Genomic DNA, 11,488 nt, shown 5'->3' with positions numbered 1-11,488 from the left:
GAAGGCGCAGTAAAGCCGACGTTGACGAGGACGACCGTCACACTCCCTAGCAGGTACACAAATCGCAATGGCCTCACCTTCTTATATATATACTGCTGTTCAGCTGTGGAATGCAGCGAAGCGATCATCCACTCGCCCAATTCGACGGTGTATTGAACACGACGAGGTATCCGTGCAGCGGTGTTTCGGGAAGGTGCAGTGAGAGAATGCGTGGCGCTGGCTGCACCACACGCTCCGTTGTCCAGAAAGGGAGAGCTTTTGTGAAAGCGATAAGGAAAATTGTGTTTTGTATTTCTTTCGTTTTGTTGTATTGGCAGGCTTCACAGTACTTCGCCCCTCGCATGCTTCTTTTCAAAGGACGGGGAGGCAGCGAAAGTGGGCAGAGGAGAAAACCAGAAGGAGACGAAGATGGCGTAGAAGGGCACAGAGATGATTCAACGTTGCTGACGGCGTTGAACGGCACCACCATCGTTGAAGAACAGGTATATAGAGCATCATTCAGACAGTGAAGTGCGCAGGACGTGTCTGGCACTCATTGCGTCTTATTCATTTCACGCATTGAATGGTATTGAGAGAAAACACTATACGCCTGCCAAATATCAAGAATCAAAAGAAAAAAAAAACAGAAGACATCTTAAGGGAAAAACACGGTGTAGCAAAGAAAAGCGGCTGAAAGCGCGAATGCTGCTGTGACGAGAGAACCGAGAAAGCAAAACACTCCAGCTAGACTTCTTCTCCTGCCGCCATGTGCTGCTGTCTGCGTCATCCTGGGCAGACGTGCGCATCACACACACACACTCACACACGCCGCCCTTTAAACTCCATTCACACGACCTGTTATAGCAACATCCGCCCGCACTTCATTTTTAAAGCACTTCATTCGTTGGCAGATTTCGCCTCCATCCCCGTCGGCGGTTGCGCGTCCACCTTCTTCTTCTTCACGTCTTCCCAGTTGGTGGACAGAACGGTGCCGCCGCTCTCGGTGAACGACTTAATCATTGCCCGCCGCTGCTCATCTGAGCCGTCGCCGTAGATCTGCTGGAACAGCTTATTGAGGGCCGCCTCGCCATCCGGCTTCGCCTCTTCCTCGTCCTCCAGCTTGATCGAGCTCCAGTCCTTTCCTTTGCTGTTCGGGTACTTCAGATCCTTCGCGGTGGTCGGCTGAGCGCTGACGGGGACGGAGGCTTCCATCGCTACCGCTGGAGCAGCCGCCACTCCACCGCTGCCTTGCCGCTCCAGCGTAGGCCACTGATAGGACTGCGCCTTCTTCACGCTGACTTCCACCTTCATCGGGCGGACCGACACGGTTGCGGCGTCGTCCCTCAGCTCTGCGAAGAGGGGGTCGTAGCTGCAGCTGTACTCGCGGCCGTTGTTGTCCAGGCGGATGGTGACCTCCAGCGTGGTGGCCGTTTTGTGCACCGCCACATCGTCCGTCTGGCGGTCCTTCACATAGAAGGTGAAGTTGAGCTGGTCCAAGGACTGGTACCACTCCATGCGGACCTGACCGGCGAAAGGGACGGTGGTGGCCGACATGCCTTGACGCTCGAGCGGAGAGAACAGGAGAAAAAGAATGGCGTTTGAGCGACACCACCAACAACAGGATAAACAGTACGAGTGTGAAGTCGAGGAAAGAGCGACTCCACCGCTGACCGTCGAACAGGGCGCCAAGGTTGCCCCGCAAACACAACAATTTCGTGTTTGGTGTTTACGTGTACACAGGCAATGAGGTGCGGTGCGCGCACAGACAGAAGCGCTTTCAAACACGCGTTGGGTATCCAGGAGAGCTTAAGTAACACCGGAATAAAAGAACTAGTAGGAGACCTTAAATAATAATAATAAAGCTCTTTACAGCTCTGGTGTGTGTGGCGAGAGAAGACGGAGAAGCTGCGATCGGTGTGATGCAAAGCACAGAAGCCCAGACGAAGAGCGAAGGGTGATGGGGAGAAAAAGAGAGGAAAAATTTGATGTTCACGTCATTGCAGAAAAGAGAAGAGATTTCGCCAACGAAAAGGTCTCCACTTTCAAACACACCAACATAACAAGAGCATATATGCATCTGAGAGATGGTGCAATAGTTTGGCTGTGGACGAACTTCGCTTCCTGCGTTGGCAGTCTCCCAGTCCGTACCCGCGGCTGTCGACAAGAACAGCGGGTACGCCGTGGCGCCGACGGGGTGCGCGTCTCCACCTCTCATGAAAACTCCTTTTTCTTTCTTTTAAAGATGATAACGAGAAATGATACGAATAAAAGCAAAAAAAAAGAAGAGAAAGTGAGGTTCTGCAGCGGCGGACTGACGCTACACGTGCGTGTGTTAGTTAGACTCGCCCGTTGCTGCACCATTCGTTCTGCTTCGCCGCGGTCGTTTAGTTCTTGGCGAACTTCTTGCCCATCTTGTCGGCGGACGTCTTCGAGACCACCTCCAGCACGTTGTAGCGCACCGTCTTGCTCAGCGGGCGGCACTGACCGATGACGACCTGGTCACCCTGCTTGGGGTCAAACGCCGGGCTGCAGTGCACCGCGAGCGACTTGTGGCGCTTCTGGTAACGCTGGTACTTCTTGATGAAGTGCAGGTAGTTGCGGCGGATGACGATGGTGCGGTGCATCTTGGTGGAGTGGACGATGCCGCGCAGGATGCGGCCACGGATGACGACGTTGCTCGTGAAGGGGCACTTGCGGTCGATGTACTTGCCGTTGAGGGCCGTCGCGGGGGTCTTGAAGCCGAGGCCGACCTTCTTGGAGTACCGGATGTGGCCGGACGAGTTCACGTGCTTGCGGCTCGGGCGGTGCATGTTCTCATTCACGGCCGTCTGGCGCTGGTACGCCTTCTGGTGCTGAATGGTGGCATCCACCTGATGCGCGTGGTAGTACTGCGGAACAGCGGACATTGCTCTACACAAAACGAAAAAGGAACCTTTCGATTTAAGGCGTGCGCGGGTGAGACACAGGAAGGCAGAAAGAGGGAGAAAGATGAAGTTCAAAGGGCAGAGACATGATGAAACACGCAAAACAGTCAAGCAACGACGTGGGCACCGCGCAGACGAGCCGAAGTCACAGCAAAGAAGACGCAGCGCGGAAGAAGGCAAATCAACCAGCGGCAGCCTCGCGCACGTGCGTATCCGAAACATCCTGCATCTCAGTGAATCGTTCACTTCTTCTTTTGCATACATAAGCGATACTTCCTTGTTGTTGCTGTCGAAGGGGTTATGAAACGAAAGGAAAGCATCAGCGTGAAAAGAAAAGTTGCGGGGAGTGAAGTACGCGTCAAGGCGCCGACACCGAAAGTGTCCCGATTCGTTGGCAGCTTGCCCTGAAGCAAGAAAGAGAGAAATACAGCGGCATCAACAGCAAGGATGTTATAAATCACACGAGGAGAGTAAAAAGAGGCGCTGCACCGACGAACACGGCCGCTTTTAAGCAAGTTCAGTCTTTAACCGGTAAGAGGCATCCCCCCTCCCTCCACGTTCTCTCAAGCGGTCTACTTCTAAAAGCGGGGGAGAAAACAAACACCTGCTCGACACTTTCACAGATATACACGGCCCAGTACAGCTTGCGCTGCGTCTATTGGTATGAGGGAGAGTTGCCACGGCTCGCACTCGGCACGATGCGCCGGCGGGGCATGTTGATGGGCGGCTGCGGAGCGTCGTTGGTAGGCAGCGGCGCTCCTGCGGAGTTCTCCGCTGCCGCGTTGTACGACATCGGGCCCTGCGGCGGCATCATCCCATACGGAGGTGCTCCTCCGCCCATCTCATTCATCATGGGCATCATCCCCGCCCCGAACATCTGCGGCGGGGGGAGGTGAGGGTCTCCACCCGGCATGCCACCCCCGGGCACTGGCAGCATCGGAGGTGCCATTCCCGGGTACACCCCATACGGGTACGGGTAGGGATAGGGGTAGGGATAGGGGTACGCCATCTGATTGGTTCCCGCTCCCGGCATCATGGGGTAAGGGTACGGGGGAATCGTGGTGGCAGGCGCGCCCGGCACCCCACCGCCGACGTGGAAGTCCGCGGAGTTCATCATGTGAATTCGGGCGTGAACCTTCCGCGCCTCCTCGATGAGCATGCGGGACTGCTCTTGTTCTGTGCGGCGGGCACGCAGCCACGCCTTGTACTCCTCGATCTCCTGCGACGTCATGATGCCGTACTTGGGCAGGCTGTTGTTCAGATAAATGGCGAGCGCGACAACGTAGGTGAAGTAGCCTGTCCCGACAAAAACCCAAAGATTGACGGTGCTGATAAAAGGGAGGTAGGCGTTGCCGTGGATGCCGCAGTGCCGCAGGTAATCGCGCAGCAGGTGCTTTGGTGGGTCGATGGCGGCGGCAATCTGAGCTACGTAGGCGAGTAACACGAGCTCCGTGGCAGAGATGATGTCCTTCCAGAAGTAGAAGTTGCGGTACTTGATCACGAAAAGGTTTATCTCGACCAGCATTCGATTCACGCCACCTACAAAAAAAGTGACGGCGCAAATGAAAATGGCGAGTCGCATTTGAATTGCCTGGTCCACAAAGACGTCGTTGATCGAGCTTGCGGTGAAGGTCATGTTCACGTCCGTGAAGGCGTAGATGGAGCGGATGGTGTGATAGGAGCAGTTTCGAGTCTTGTACGTGAGGGCAGGGGCCAGCGCGAAGCCGTTCTCGACGATGATGTAGTTTTTGAAGGTGCGTTTGGCGCCAATCATGGTGGTCACCGTGTGAATGAGAAAGACGGTGAGCTGGACGATCGAACACAGGTCATAAAAGAGGACGATGTGCTTCTCGATCTTTAAGCGCCCCTTCTTGGGTCGCTGCTGGAGGTCACTGACGAGCTGCATGACCTGAGAAAGTGGGGGAGGCAACTGCGGCTTTCGTGTCTCCGAGAAAAGAAAAATACGAAAAAGGGTGTAAAAGACGTCTACGAAATTTGAAGTTAGGGCTCCAATCATGTGACCGTGAACGTATAACGCGCACGCACACACACGTCTAGAAGGAATTCGCGAGTGCGCCTGCGCTGTCACGGCCGCGCGTTACTTCTTCGTCGTCTTCGCGACGTTGGTTGTCGTTTTACAGCAAGGCAGCGAATAGGTGTGTTCTACCACCTCTTCATGCCCATGCGTGTACCTCTGACTGTGAGAGGGCTGCGAGGAAGATCAAAAAAAGATGGTTACAAGAGGACAAAACAAGAAGGAAGAGATTTCTCGTACCAGCTTGCAAGAGAGAAGAAAAACAAAAAACGAACGTTGATGTTTTCAAGGGCACCACGCAGACGCCTTAGAAATAATCCGCTCTGGTCCCATGACATCAATATTGAGGCGGGCCCTGGAAAGCCTGACGTGCAGCGACGCTTTCTTCGCTCATGCCTCGAACGAAACGTGGTTGATGAGTTGTGATGCAGCCGTCACAAGTAACACCCTCTTGTATCAGAAAGACGGCCATCAACGAAAGAAAGAAATTGCGGCTGCATGTGATACAGATTCAGTCGGCATAATTCACTTTATTCCTTTTGTTTGTTTTAACGTTCTTTAGTTAAGCGTTCATCAGTTGACAAGAAAGATAGGGAGAGCGTCAGAGACAGCTTCATCGCAGTCATGCATTCGTTTTTTTAGAGTATATATGAAGCCCACACCAGCAACACCAAATACAAAACGAACATTAAGATTAAATCGACAGCCAGAGTTCACTTTGCGGGGGAAGTGAAGTGCGACAACGCGCATGTGTGACGGCGCTAATCGCGGAAGACGAGGTCGAGCGGATCGGCGCTCGGAGCAGGGTGGAGCGCCCTGTGCTTGTCAGACTTCTCTTTAATGACCTCGTTCGCCTCCTGCTTCTCCAAACGGCGCATTTTGCGGTCGCGGCGCTGCTCGGTCGGCGGCTTAGCTGTACTGCTCTTCCACAGCACACTCCCTTTACAGCAGCCGTTGAAGATGGCCACCGGCTCCAAGGTGAAACGCGGGCCGATCTCCATCAGCGACGGCGGGCTCGTCGGCACAATTTGGTAGTTTCGCACCCAGATGTGGTTGTCCAGCCAGAGAAAGGACACGATACGGTCGACAAAGGGCTTCGACTTGGGATGGTAGCGAGGCGTATTGAAGGCCATGTGCAGCAGCGACTTCGCCACGCGCAGGTGCGGCTGCAGCTCAAAGTCGCGGTCAAAATGAAGAAGAGGGCGGCTGTACTTGAGGCAATTGCCGGCCATGCGGATCTCGTCGGCGGTGTGCACGTTGTTTACCTGCAGCTTGATACTAGGGCCACTGGGAGCCTGTCCAATCCACATGTAGCTCACATCATTGCGGTGCGGCTCCATAAAGAGGACGCTGTTGCACTGGTGCAGGCTGCACAGCTCAATGAGGTCATCGCCCAACGTGTTGGAGCGGCCCATCTTCGCGTGCTCCCGCGAGTGCGGCATCAGCCCCCGCAGGTCCAGCAGCAGGTGGCGGTCCTTGCTGCTCATGTTGCGCGCACCTAGCACAAGCATCTTCTGCCGGTTCGTCATCTTCTTTGCGGTTTGCGCACGCACCACCCCGATGCTGCCCACCATCTCCTCCTCGCGGTTCTCCAGCACCTGCGCAGCGTCCTCGACGTCCGCGGCTTCTTCGGCTACAGGCTGCGGTGCCTCTGCGACGACCGCCTTCGTCTTGGCGCGGGCCTCTGCGGACTTCGCAGAACGAGAACGCTTCTTTCCTTTACCGCCTTTGAACGCCATTTTGGTCTTACGCAAACCGGGTGATGTACTTCGAAATAAGCTAAAGCTTGCACGACACACAGAAGAATACTAACGTGATTACAGTGCAACACGGAAGATGGTGCGTTACGGTGTTTAGAGAAAAGAAAGAGAGGGAGAAAACGTCCGAGAGTGGAGAGATGTGAAAAGAAAAATGGAAAGAAAAGAAAACGCAGATGTTGGACCCGAAAAAAGCGTCGTGGTTGCATCACGGCAGAGCTGCTCCGCCTGTCAGTGAGACAGCAGCCTTGGGGCTTTCCCTTGTTCGCCGTCTCATCATGGTGGCCCTTGTTGTAAAAGAAGAGAGGGAGACGTGTAGCGGAGAGTCTAGTGTGAAACAGCAAACAATACCAACAAAGAGAATCGTATAAAAATTGAAGACGCGCCGCTTTCCGTCCCCCCTCCCTGCGATGCCTCGCCCGCTTCTCACACCTTTTCAAAGGGGAGATTAAGTCCGTAAAAGACCGTGGACAGGCCGGTAAGGCAGCGCAGCTTGCATGCCCGCCGCGCTACCGCCAGCGACTCCCCCACCGTCGTCCGCGTTGAAGGAGCCGTCGCGGCGAAATTCAGCAGGCGGCAGGTGAGGCGGTCCACATCACCGTCCGTGACGTCCCACAGGCACCCCACCACGCACGAACAGCCGGCGCTGAGGTACGCGTAGGGGAGGCCGAAGTTGTCGTACTCAGCGTTGCCGAGCATACGGGCCGAGCTGCACCCCATCAACAGGACGAGAGACGATTGCGTGCACAGAGAACATGGAAGCCACTCGTACAGGGCGTCGCGTGAGATCAGCTGCTCCCCACCTCTGTGCCCGGCGTACACGTACGTGTCGAGGTGATCGGTGTCTGTCGGGGGGCCCACGACCCGGCGCAGCAGCGTGGATGCAGACGACGATGGCTGCCCTCGCGTGCGTTGTGCAGCAGCCGCGGAGCAAAGCGTGTCCCCGTAGTTCACCTCCCATGTTGGGCGTCGTGCGATGAGATCGGTCAATCCCGAGTTGCTCAGGTAGGCTTCGCAGTCACGGTAGAGGAGAGTGCGTCTGAGGGATACGGCGTCGCCACGGAGGGACTGGTAGGCACACCGTAGATAGTCGAGAGAGGGCACCCGCGACGTGCTCCGATCACGGCACACATCCAGCCCTTCCCACGGCAGCCCATGCAGCTCTCCGCCCAAGATAAGATACGTGTGCTCGCGTGGATGCAGCAGGAGGTCGAGGTGATGGCGCGGCGACGTCTCTGCGGAGTCCACCGTGTGCAGCACACATTCGTCGTAGTACGCGCTGAGGGCAGCGCTGGCCAACGCCTCCACCAAGGCGTTAAGAGAAGTGTCCACGAGAAGACTCACCCACGCGTCATCATCGTCGTCGCCCGCCTCGCTGCAGTCGGGGATGAGAGGCGCAGGTTGGCGCTCGTCGTACGTCACCATACTCTGTCCAGTTTCTATTATTGCTTCTAACAGGGAGGTGCGCGCCTTGCGCAATGTGGCCGCACACGCAGAGCACATGTGATGCTCAGGTGGGCCATAGAAGCACGAAGGCTGCGCGTCGTTGTCGTCGCGTGCGGTAGACCAGAGGAAAGGTCCGCCCAACAACACGAAGAGTGTCGCTCGATAAAGGGCGTCAAGCGAAGGACAAGACTGACTGCCTCGCAGTTGAACACACTGAGAGGCGAAGTTCATGGCAAGGGTGGCTAGGCGAGAGGTGAGCTCGTCGCCGGGTCGGCCGGCCAGCAACACGCGGAGACCGCCGAGTATCTTCTGCAGTGACAGGACGGCGGTATGGATTCGGGCGTCCAGCGCATACCTGGCTTGCCACCACTCCGTCTTACGTTGATGACGTACCTGCGCAGCAGCCTCTGCCACAAACGAGTAGGCGGCGGCCGTTGCAGCAGGCGGAGTGTCCGACCGACTGCTCGTCGTCTTCGCATTTTCTGTCCCCTCTGTCGACAAGGAGAACGATGAATCCTGCGTCCTTCCTCGGCTCTCTACCCAGGGGGCGTTCTCCCCCGCCGCCTCCGCCCCACCGCTGCCGCGCAGGAGTTGCTCACGATTGTGACGCAGTACGTCTGCCATCGCCGCCGCACAGGCGCGTAGTTCGTCGGCGACACCACGATGACCCGTCGTGTGACACGGCGCAAATCCACACGCTTCAAAGCCCAGATGCGAAGACCTACGCGCGTGTGTGCCCAATTGGCACCACTGCAGCCGCAGAGTGCCGCCATGGTCCGGGTTGAACTGTGCTTCAACGACGGTGCCACGTAGATCAAAGCGGCTGTCTGCTTGCGTTGTGGCTGGACTATCTGTCTCTCGTAGCAGAGGCGGTGAGTGCGTCGCGGCGCAATGCAGCTGAAACTCCCGTCGGGCTCGCCATGCCGCTCCCGTCACGTACGTTGAGAGCCCGGTGAGATTTGTGGAAGGAAGCTTTTCCGCATTAAAGTTCGGCAAGGCGGCGGCGTCGAGGTGCTCCCTCACACGACGCCACGCCAGCACAGACTGCTCGTACGCGGACGACGGCACTGCGTGCTCAACAGGAGTCAGGCAATATGAGGACAGTGCGCGTGCGAAGCGCTGGAACAGGGACAGAACCACACGAAGCAGAGAAGGACAGAGGTAGCGTGGGAGCAGGCGACACAGCAGTGCGAGGTAAAAGCGGGCCAGCGGCGGGTCGCCGATATCCAGAAAGTGAGTGGCGAGCTGTGCGAGACTACGCAGAACAAAGTAGGCGGCGTAGGGGTCCGTCAACACTTGCGTACTCCACGCCGCCGGACAGCGCAGCAGGGCATCACACACAAGCCGAAGTTGATTCACACACGTGCTGTTGCTGCCAACCAAAATGGTGAGGGCCTGTGATGCGGTTACCGGCCACTCTGGAGAGGACGACGACTGCTGCTCCATCCATTCGGAATAAAGATAACCGCCGAAGCTATCCCTCGTCTTCACTTCGTGCTGCGCTTCATCAGTTCTAATTAACAGCACTGCTGCACGCTTCTCCACCGCTAGATCAGCTTCACAGTTGAGTTGGCGCAGCCGCTGCAGCCACGCCTCGCCATGATCGTCCAGCCCATCAAAGGCCCACTCCAGCAAGGTCATCGCCACGTCCACCAGACCCCATCGCAAACACACCGCCACTCCGGGCCGCACGTAGGTCGCGTACGTTTGCGCAGACATGAACGGCGTGATGCGCAGGCACATCGCGTCCGCGTGTCGCTGCAGCGCCGCCAGCTGCAAAAGCGGTGAGAAGACTCGTGCGCCGGCCTCCAAAGAAAATGCCTCTGCAGAGGCATCGCCATGAAGGCAGCGCACCTCGTCCACCAACCCACTCAGCGAGTTCTCGAATGAGTCACCCAGGTGAAAGGCTTGCGAAAAAGTGCCGGAAAGCAGCGGCGGCTCATGCGCGAAGACACGCGCCAGCACAACTGCGACGACGTGGGACCAACGTTCTTTAAGAAGAGCTTGGCTCTTGTGCAGGCTCATGCACACGTGTTGGAGGACCCGCGTGTGCAGTCGAGCCCAACACTCATCGAGTGTGGCGCTGGCAGGAAAGTTAGCGGCGGTAGCCGGCGGAGTCAAGGAAGGCGTCGCCGACGTCAGAAAGCCTTCTAACCAATCAACCGTGCGCAGCAGAGGGGCTGCCGTGCCAGAGCGCAGCGCACGCCGCAGCACGGTGTTCATCCACGTTGTAAGGGCCATCACACGAACGCCTGCGTTTGCGTCAGACGAGGCCCACCCGTGCACGCAGCACCACACTGTTTCAGACGCGCTTTGAAAGCTGCCGTCCTCACCGTCTCGTTCGCCCGCGTCTGCGTCATCGTCTGCAGCGATGACATGAAAATAAGCAAGGAGAGCCATGAGGACCGACAGCGCGGTGCGGTAAACATCTGCGTTTCCTTTTGTGACCGAAAAGGTGGAAAGAGAGCAACAAGAGAAGGAGTTTGCCCCACTGAAGTCTCGCAAAGAGTCCAGTTCAGTGGCAACGCGTTCCACGTCTCTTTGCGACATCCTCAACGCGGAGTGAGCACTGCACCACTCCGACGATGACGACGACGACGATGAGGGCTTCGACGCACTCGCTGGCTGCGGTAGCGAGACCACTGGGCACATCTTCCAACACACTAGAAAGAGCTGTAGAAGGCACGACAGTGGTAGTGCCCGTGCGCCGTCCGTGTTTGTCATTCGTGCGTTCAGTTGCACCCGAAGAGTAGCGCAAAGCAGCTTGGGGATGTCCCACGACGAAGTAAAGCGTTTGTAATGGAGGGCAGCGAGCTGCTCTGCTGAGCTCACCACCATGTCCACCTCTGCTGCTGTGTGAAGAGCATTATGGGCACCGTGTTGTAGCGTCGCTAGATGCGTGCGGTACGAAGTTGTCATGTTCGGTCCTTGAGTTGCACCAACGCCTTCCTTGTGCTTCGAGGTCTGATATGGACTTAAAAAAGGAAATCAATGTAATAGACGCATCGGCAGGGGTGGCGTCCTCCAAACTTACGGAGAGCGACGCACACACCGATGTTCTCCTTGAAGAGCTGCAAAGGAAGAGAGAGGCCTTGTTCTTGTAAAACAGCAATAATAATAATAATACCGATTACCCCAAGACATCAAGAAGAGATTTGAAGAGGAGAACACGAGGGCGATTATGATGGGCGGTGGGAGAACGCCTTCGTTTCTTTACGTCTGATGCTTCAGTACACTTTTTGCGTCTGGAGGGACCTGTGCGCCGAAAAGCGTAAGTTGTGACGACGGTGCCATGATGCCGCTCAGACGGTTCCCAGCTGGCACCGTTGGCGCATTGAACAAAGAAA

The 11,488-nt window shown here is 56.6% G+C and overlaps 5 protein-coding genes across 7 annotated transcripts; all 5 read right to left on the bottom strand.

The window, feature by feature from the left end:
- Positions 1-876: 876 nt before the first annotated feature.
- On the bottom strand, positions 877-1,886 carry ABB37_08522 (phosphatase-like protein; the record flags this gene model as incomplete). 2 transcript variants are annotated; one of them, XM_015807562.1, is made up of 1 exon in its annotated part: positions 877-1,886. In XM_015807562.1, the coding sequence occupies exon 1, from the start codon at positions 1,531-1,533 to the stop codon at positions 877-879; it is 657 nt and encodes a 218-aa protein (XP_015653644.1). In that variant the 5' UTR covers positions 1,534-1,886. The 2 variants fall into 2 exon arrangements, with proteins under 2 accessions (XP_015653644.1, XP_015653645.1); XM_015807563.1 differs by having other exon boundaries at positions 877-1,855.
- Positions 1,887-2,363: 477 nt separating this feature from the next.
- ABB37_08521 (putative 40S ribosomal protein S11) lies at positions 2,364-2,913 on the bottom strand (the record flags this gene model as incomplete). Of its 2 annotated transcripts, none has more annotated exons than XM_015807560.1 (1): positions 2,364-2,913. In XM_015807560.1, the coding sequence occupies exon 1, from the start codon at positions 2,883-2,885 to the stop codon at positions 2,364-2,366; it is 522 nt and encodes a 173-aa protein (XP_015653642.1). In that variant the 5' UTR covers positions 2,886-2,913. The 2 variants fall into 2 exon arrangements, with proteins under 2 accessions (XP_015653642.1, XP_015653643.1); XM_015807561.1 differs by having other exon boundaries at positions 2,364-2,891.
- Positions 2,914-3,558: 645 nt separating this feature from the next.
- On the bottom strand, positions 3,559-5,114 carry ABB37_08520 (putative mitochondrial hypothetical protein; the record flags this gene model as incomplete). Its single annotated transcript, XM_015807559.1, has 1 exon — positions 3,559-5,114. Exon 1 carries the CDS (start codon positions 4,918-4,920, stop codon positions 3,559-3,561), a length of 1,362 nt encoding a protein of 453 aa, XP_015653641.1. The 5' UTR covers positions 4,921-5,114.
- A 585-nt stretch (positions 5,115-5,699) lies between these two features.
- Positions 5,700-6,748, bottom strand: ABB37_08519 (putative ribosome biogenesis protein; the record flags this gene model as incomplete). Its single annotated transcript, XM_015807558.1, has 1 exon — positions 5,700-6,748. The coding sequence occupies exon 1, from the start codon at positions 6,675-6,677 to the stop codon at positions 5,700-5,702; it is 978 nt and encodes a 325-aa protein (XP_015653640.1). The 5' UTR covers positions 6,678-6,748.
- A 373-nt stretch (positions 6,749-7,121) lies between these two features.
- Positions 7,122-11,240, bottom strand: ABB37_08518 (putative Separin; the record flags this gene model as incomplete). The annotated part of the gene is made up of 1 exon (XM_015807557.1): positions 7,122-11,240. Exon 1 carries the CDS (start codon positions 10,689-10,691, stop codon positions 7,122-7,124), a length of 3,570 nt encoding a protein of 1,189 aa, XP_015653639.1. The 5' UTR covers positions 10,692-11,240.
- Between the last annotated feature and the right edge of the window lie 248 nt (positions 11,241-11,488).

This window comes from Leptomonas pyrrhocoris, assembly GCF_001293395.1.
Source record: "Leptomonas pyrrhocoris isolate H10 chromosome Unknown, whole genome shotgun sequence".
NCBI classification, from domain to species: Eukaryota; Euglenozoa; class Kinetoplastea; order Trypanosomatida; family Trypanosomatidae; genus Leptomonas; species Leptomonas pyrrhocoris.
This window is presented reverse-complemented; position numbering and strand designations above follow the sequence as displayed.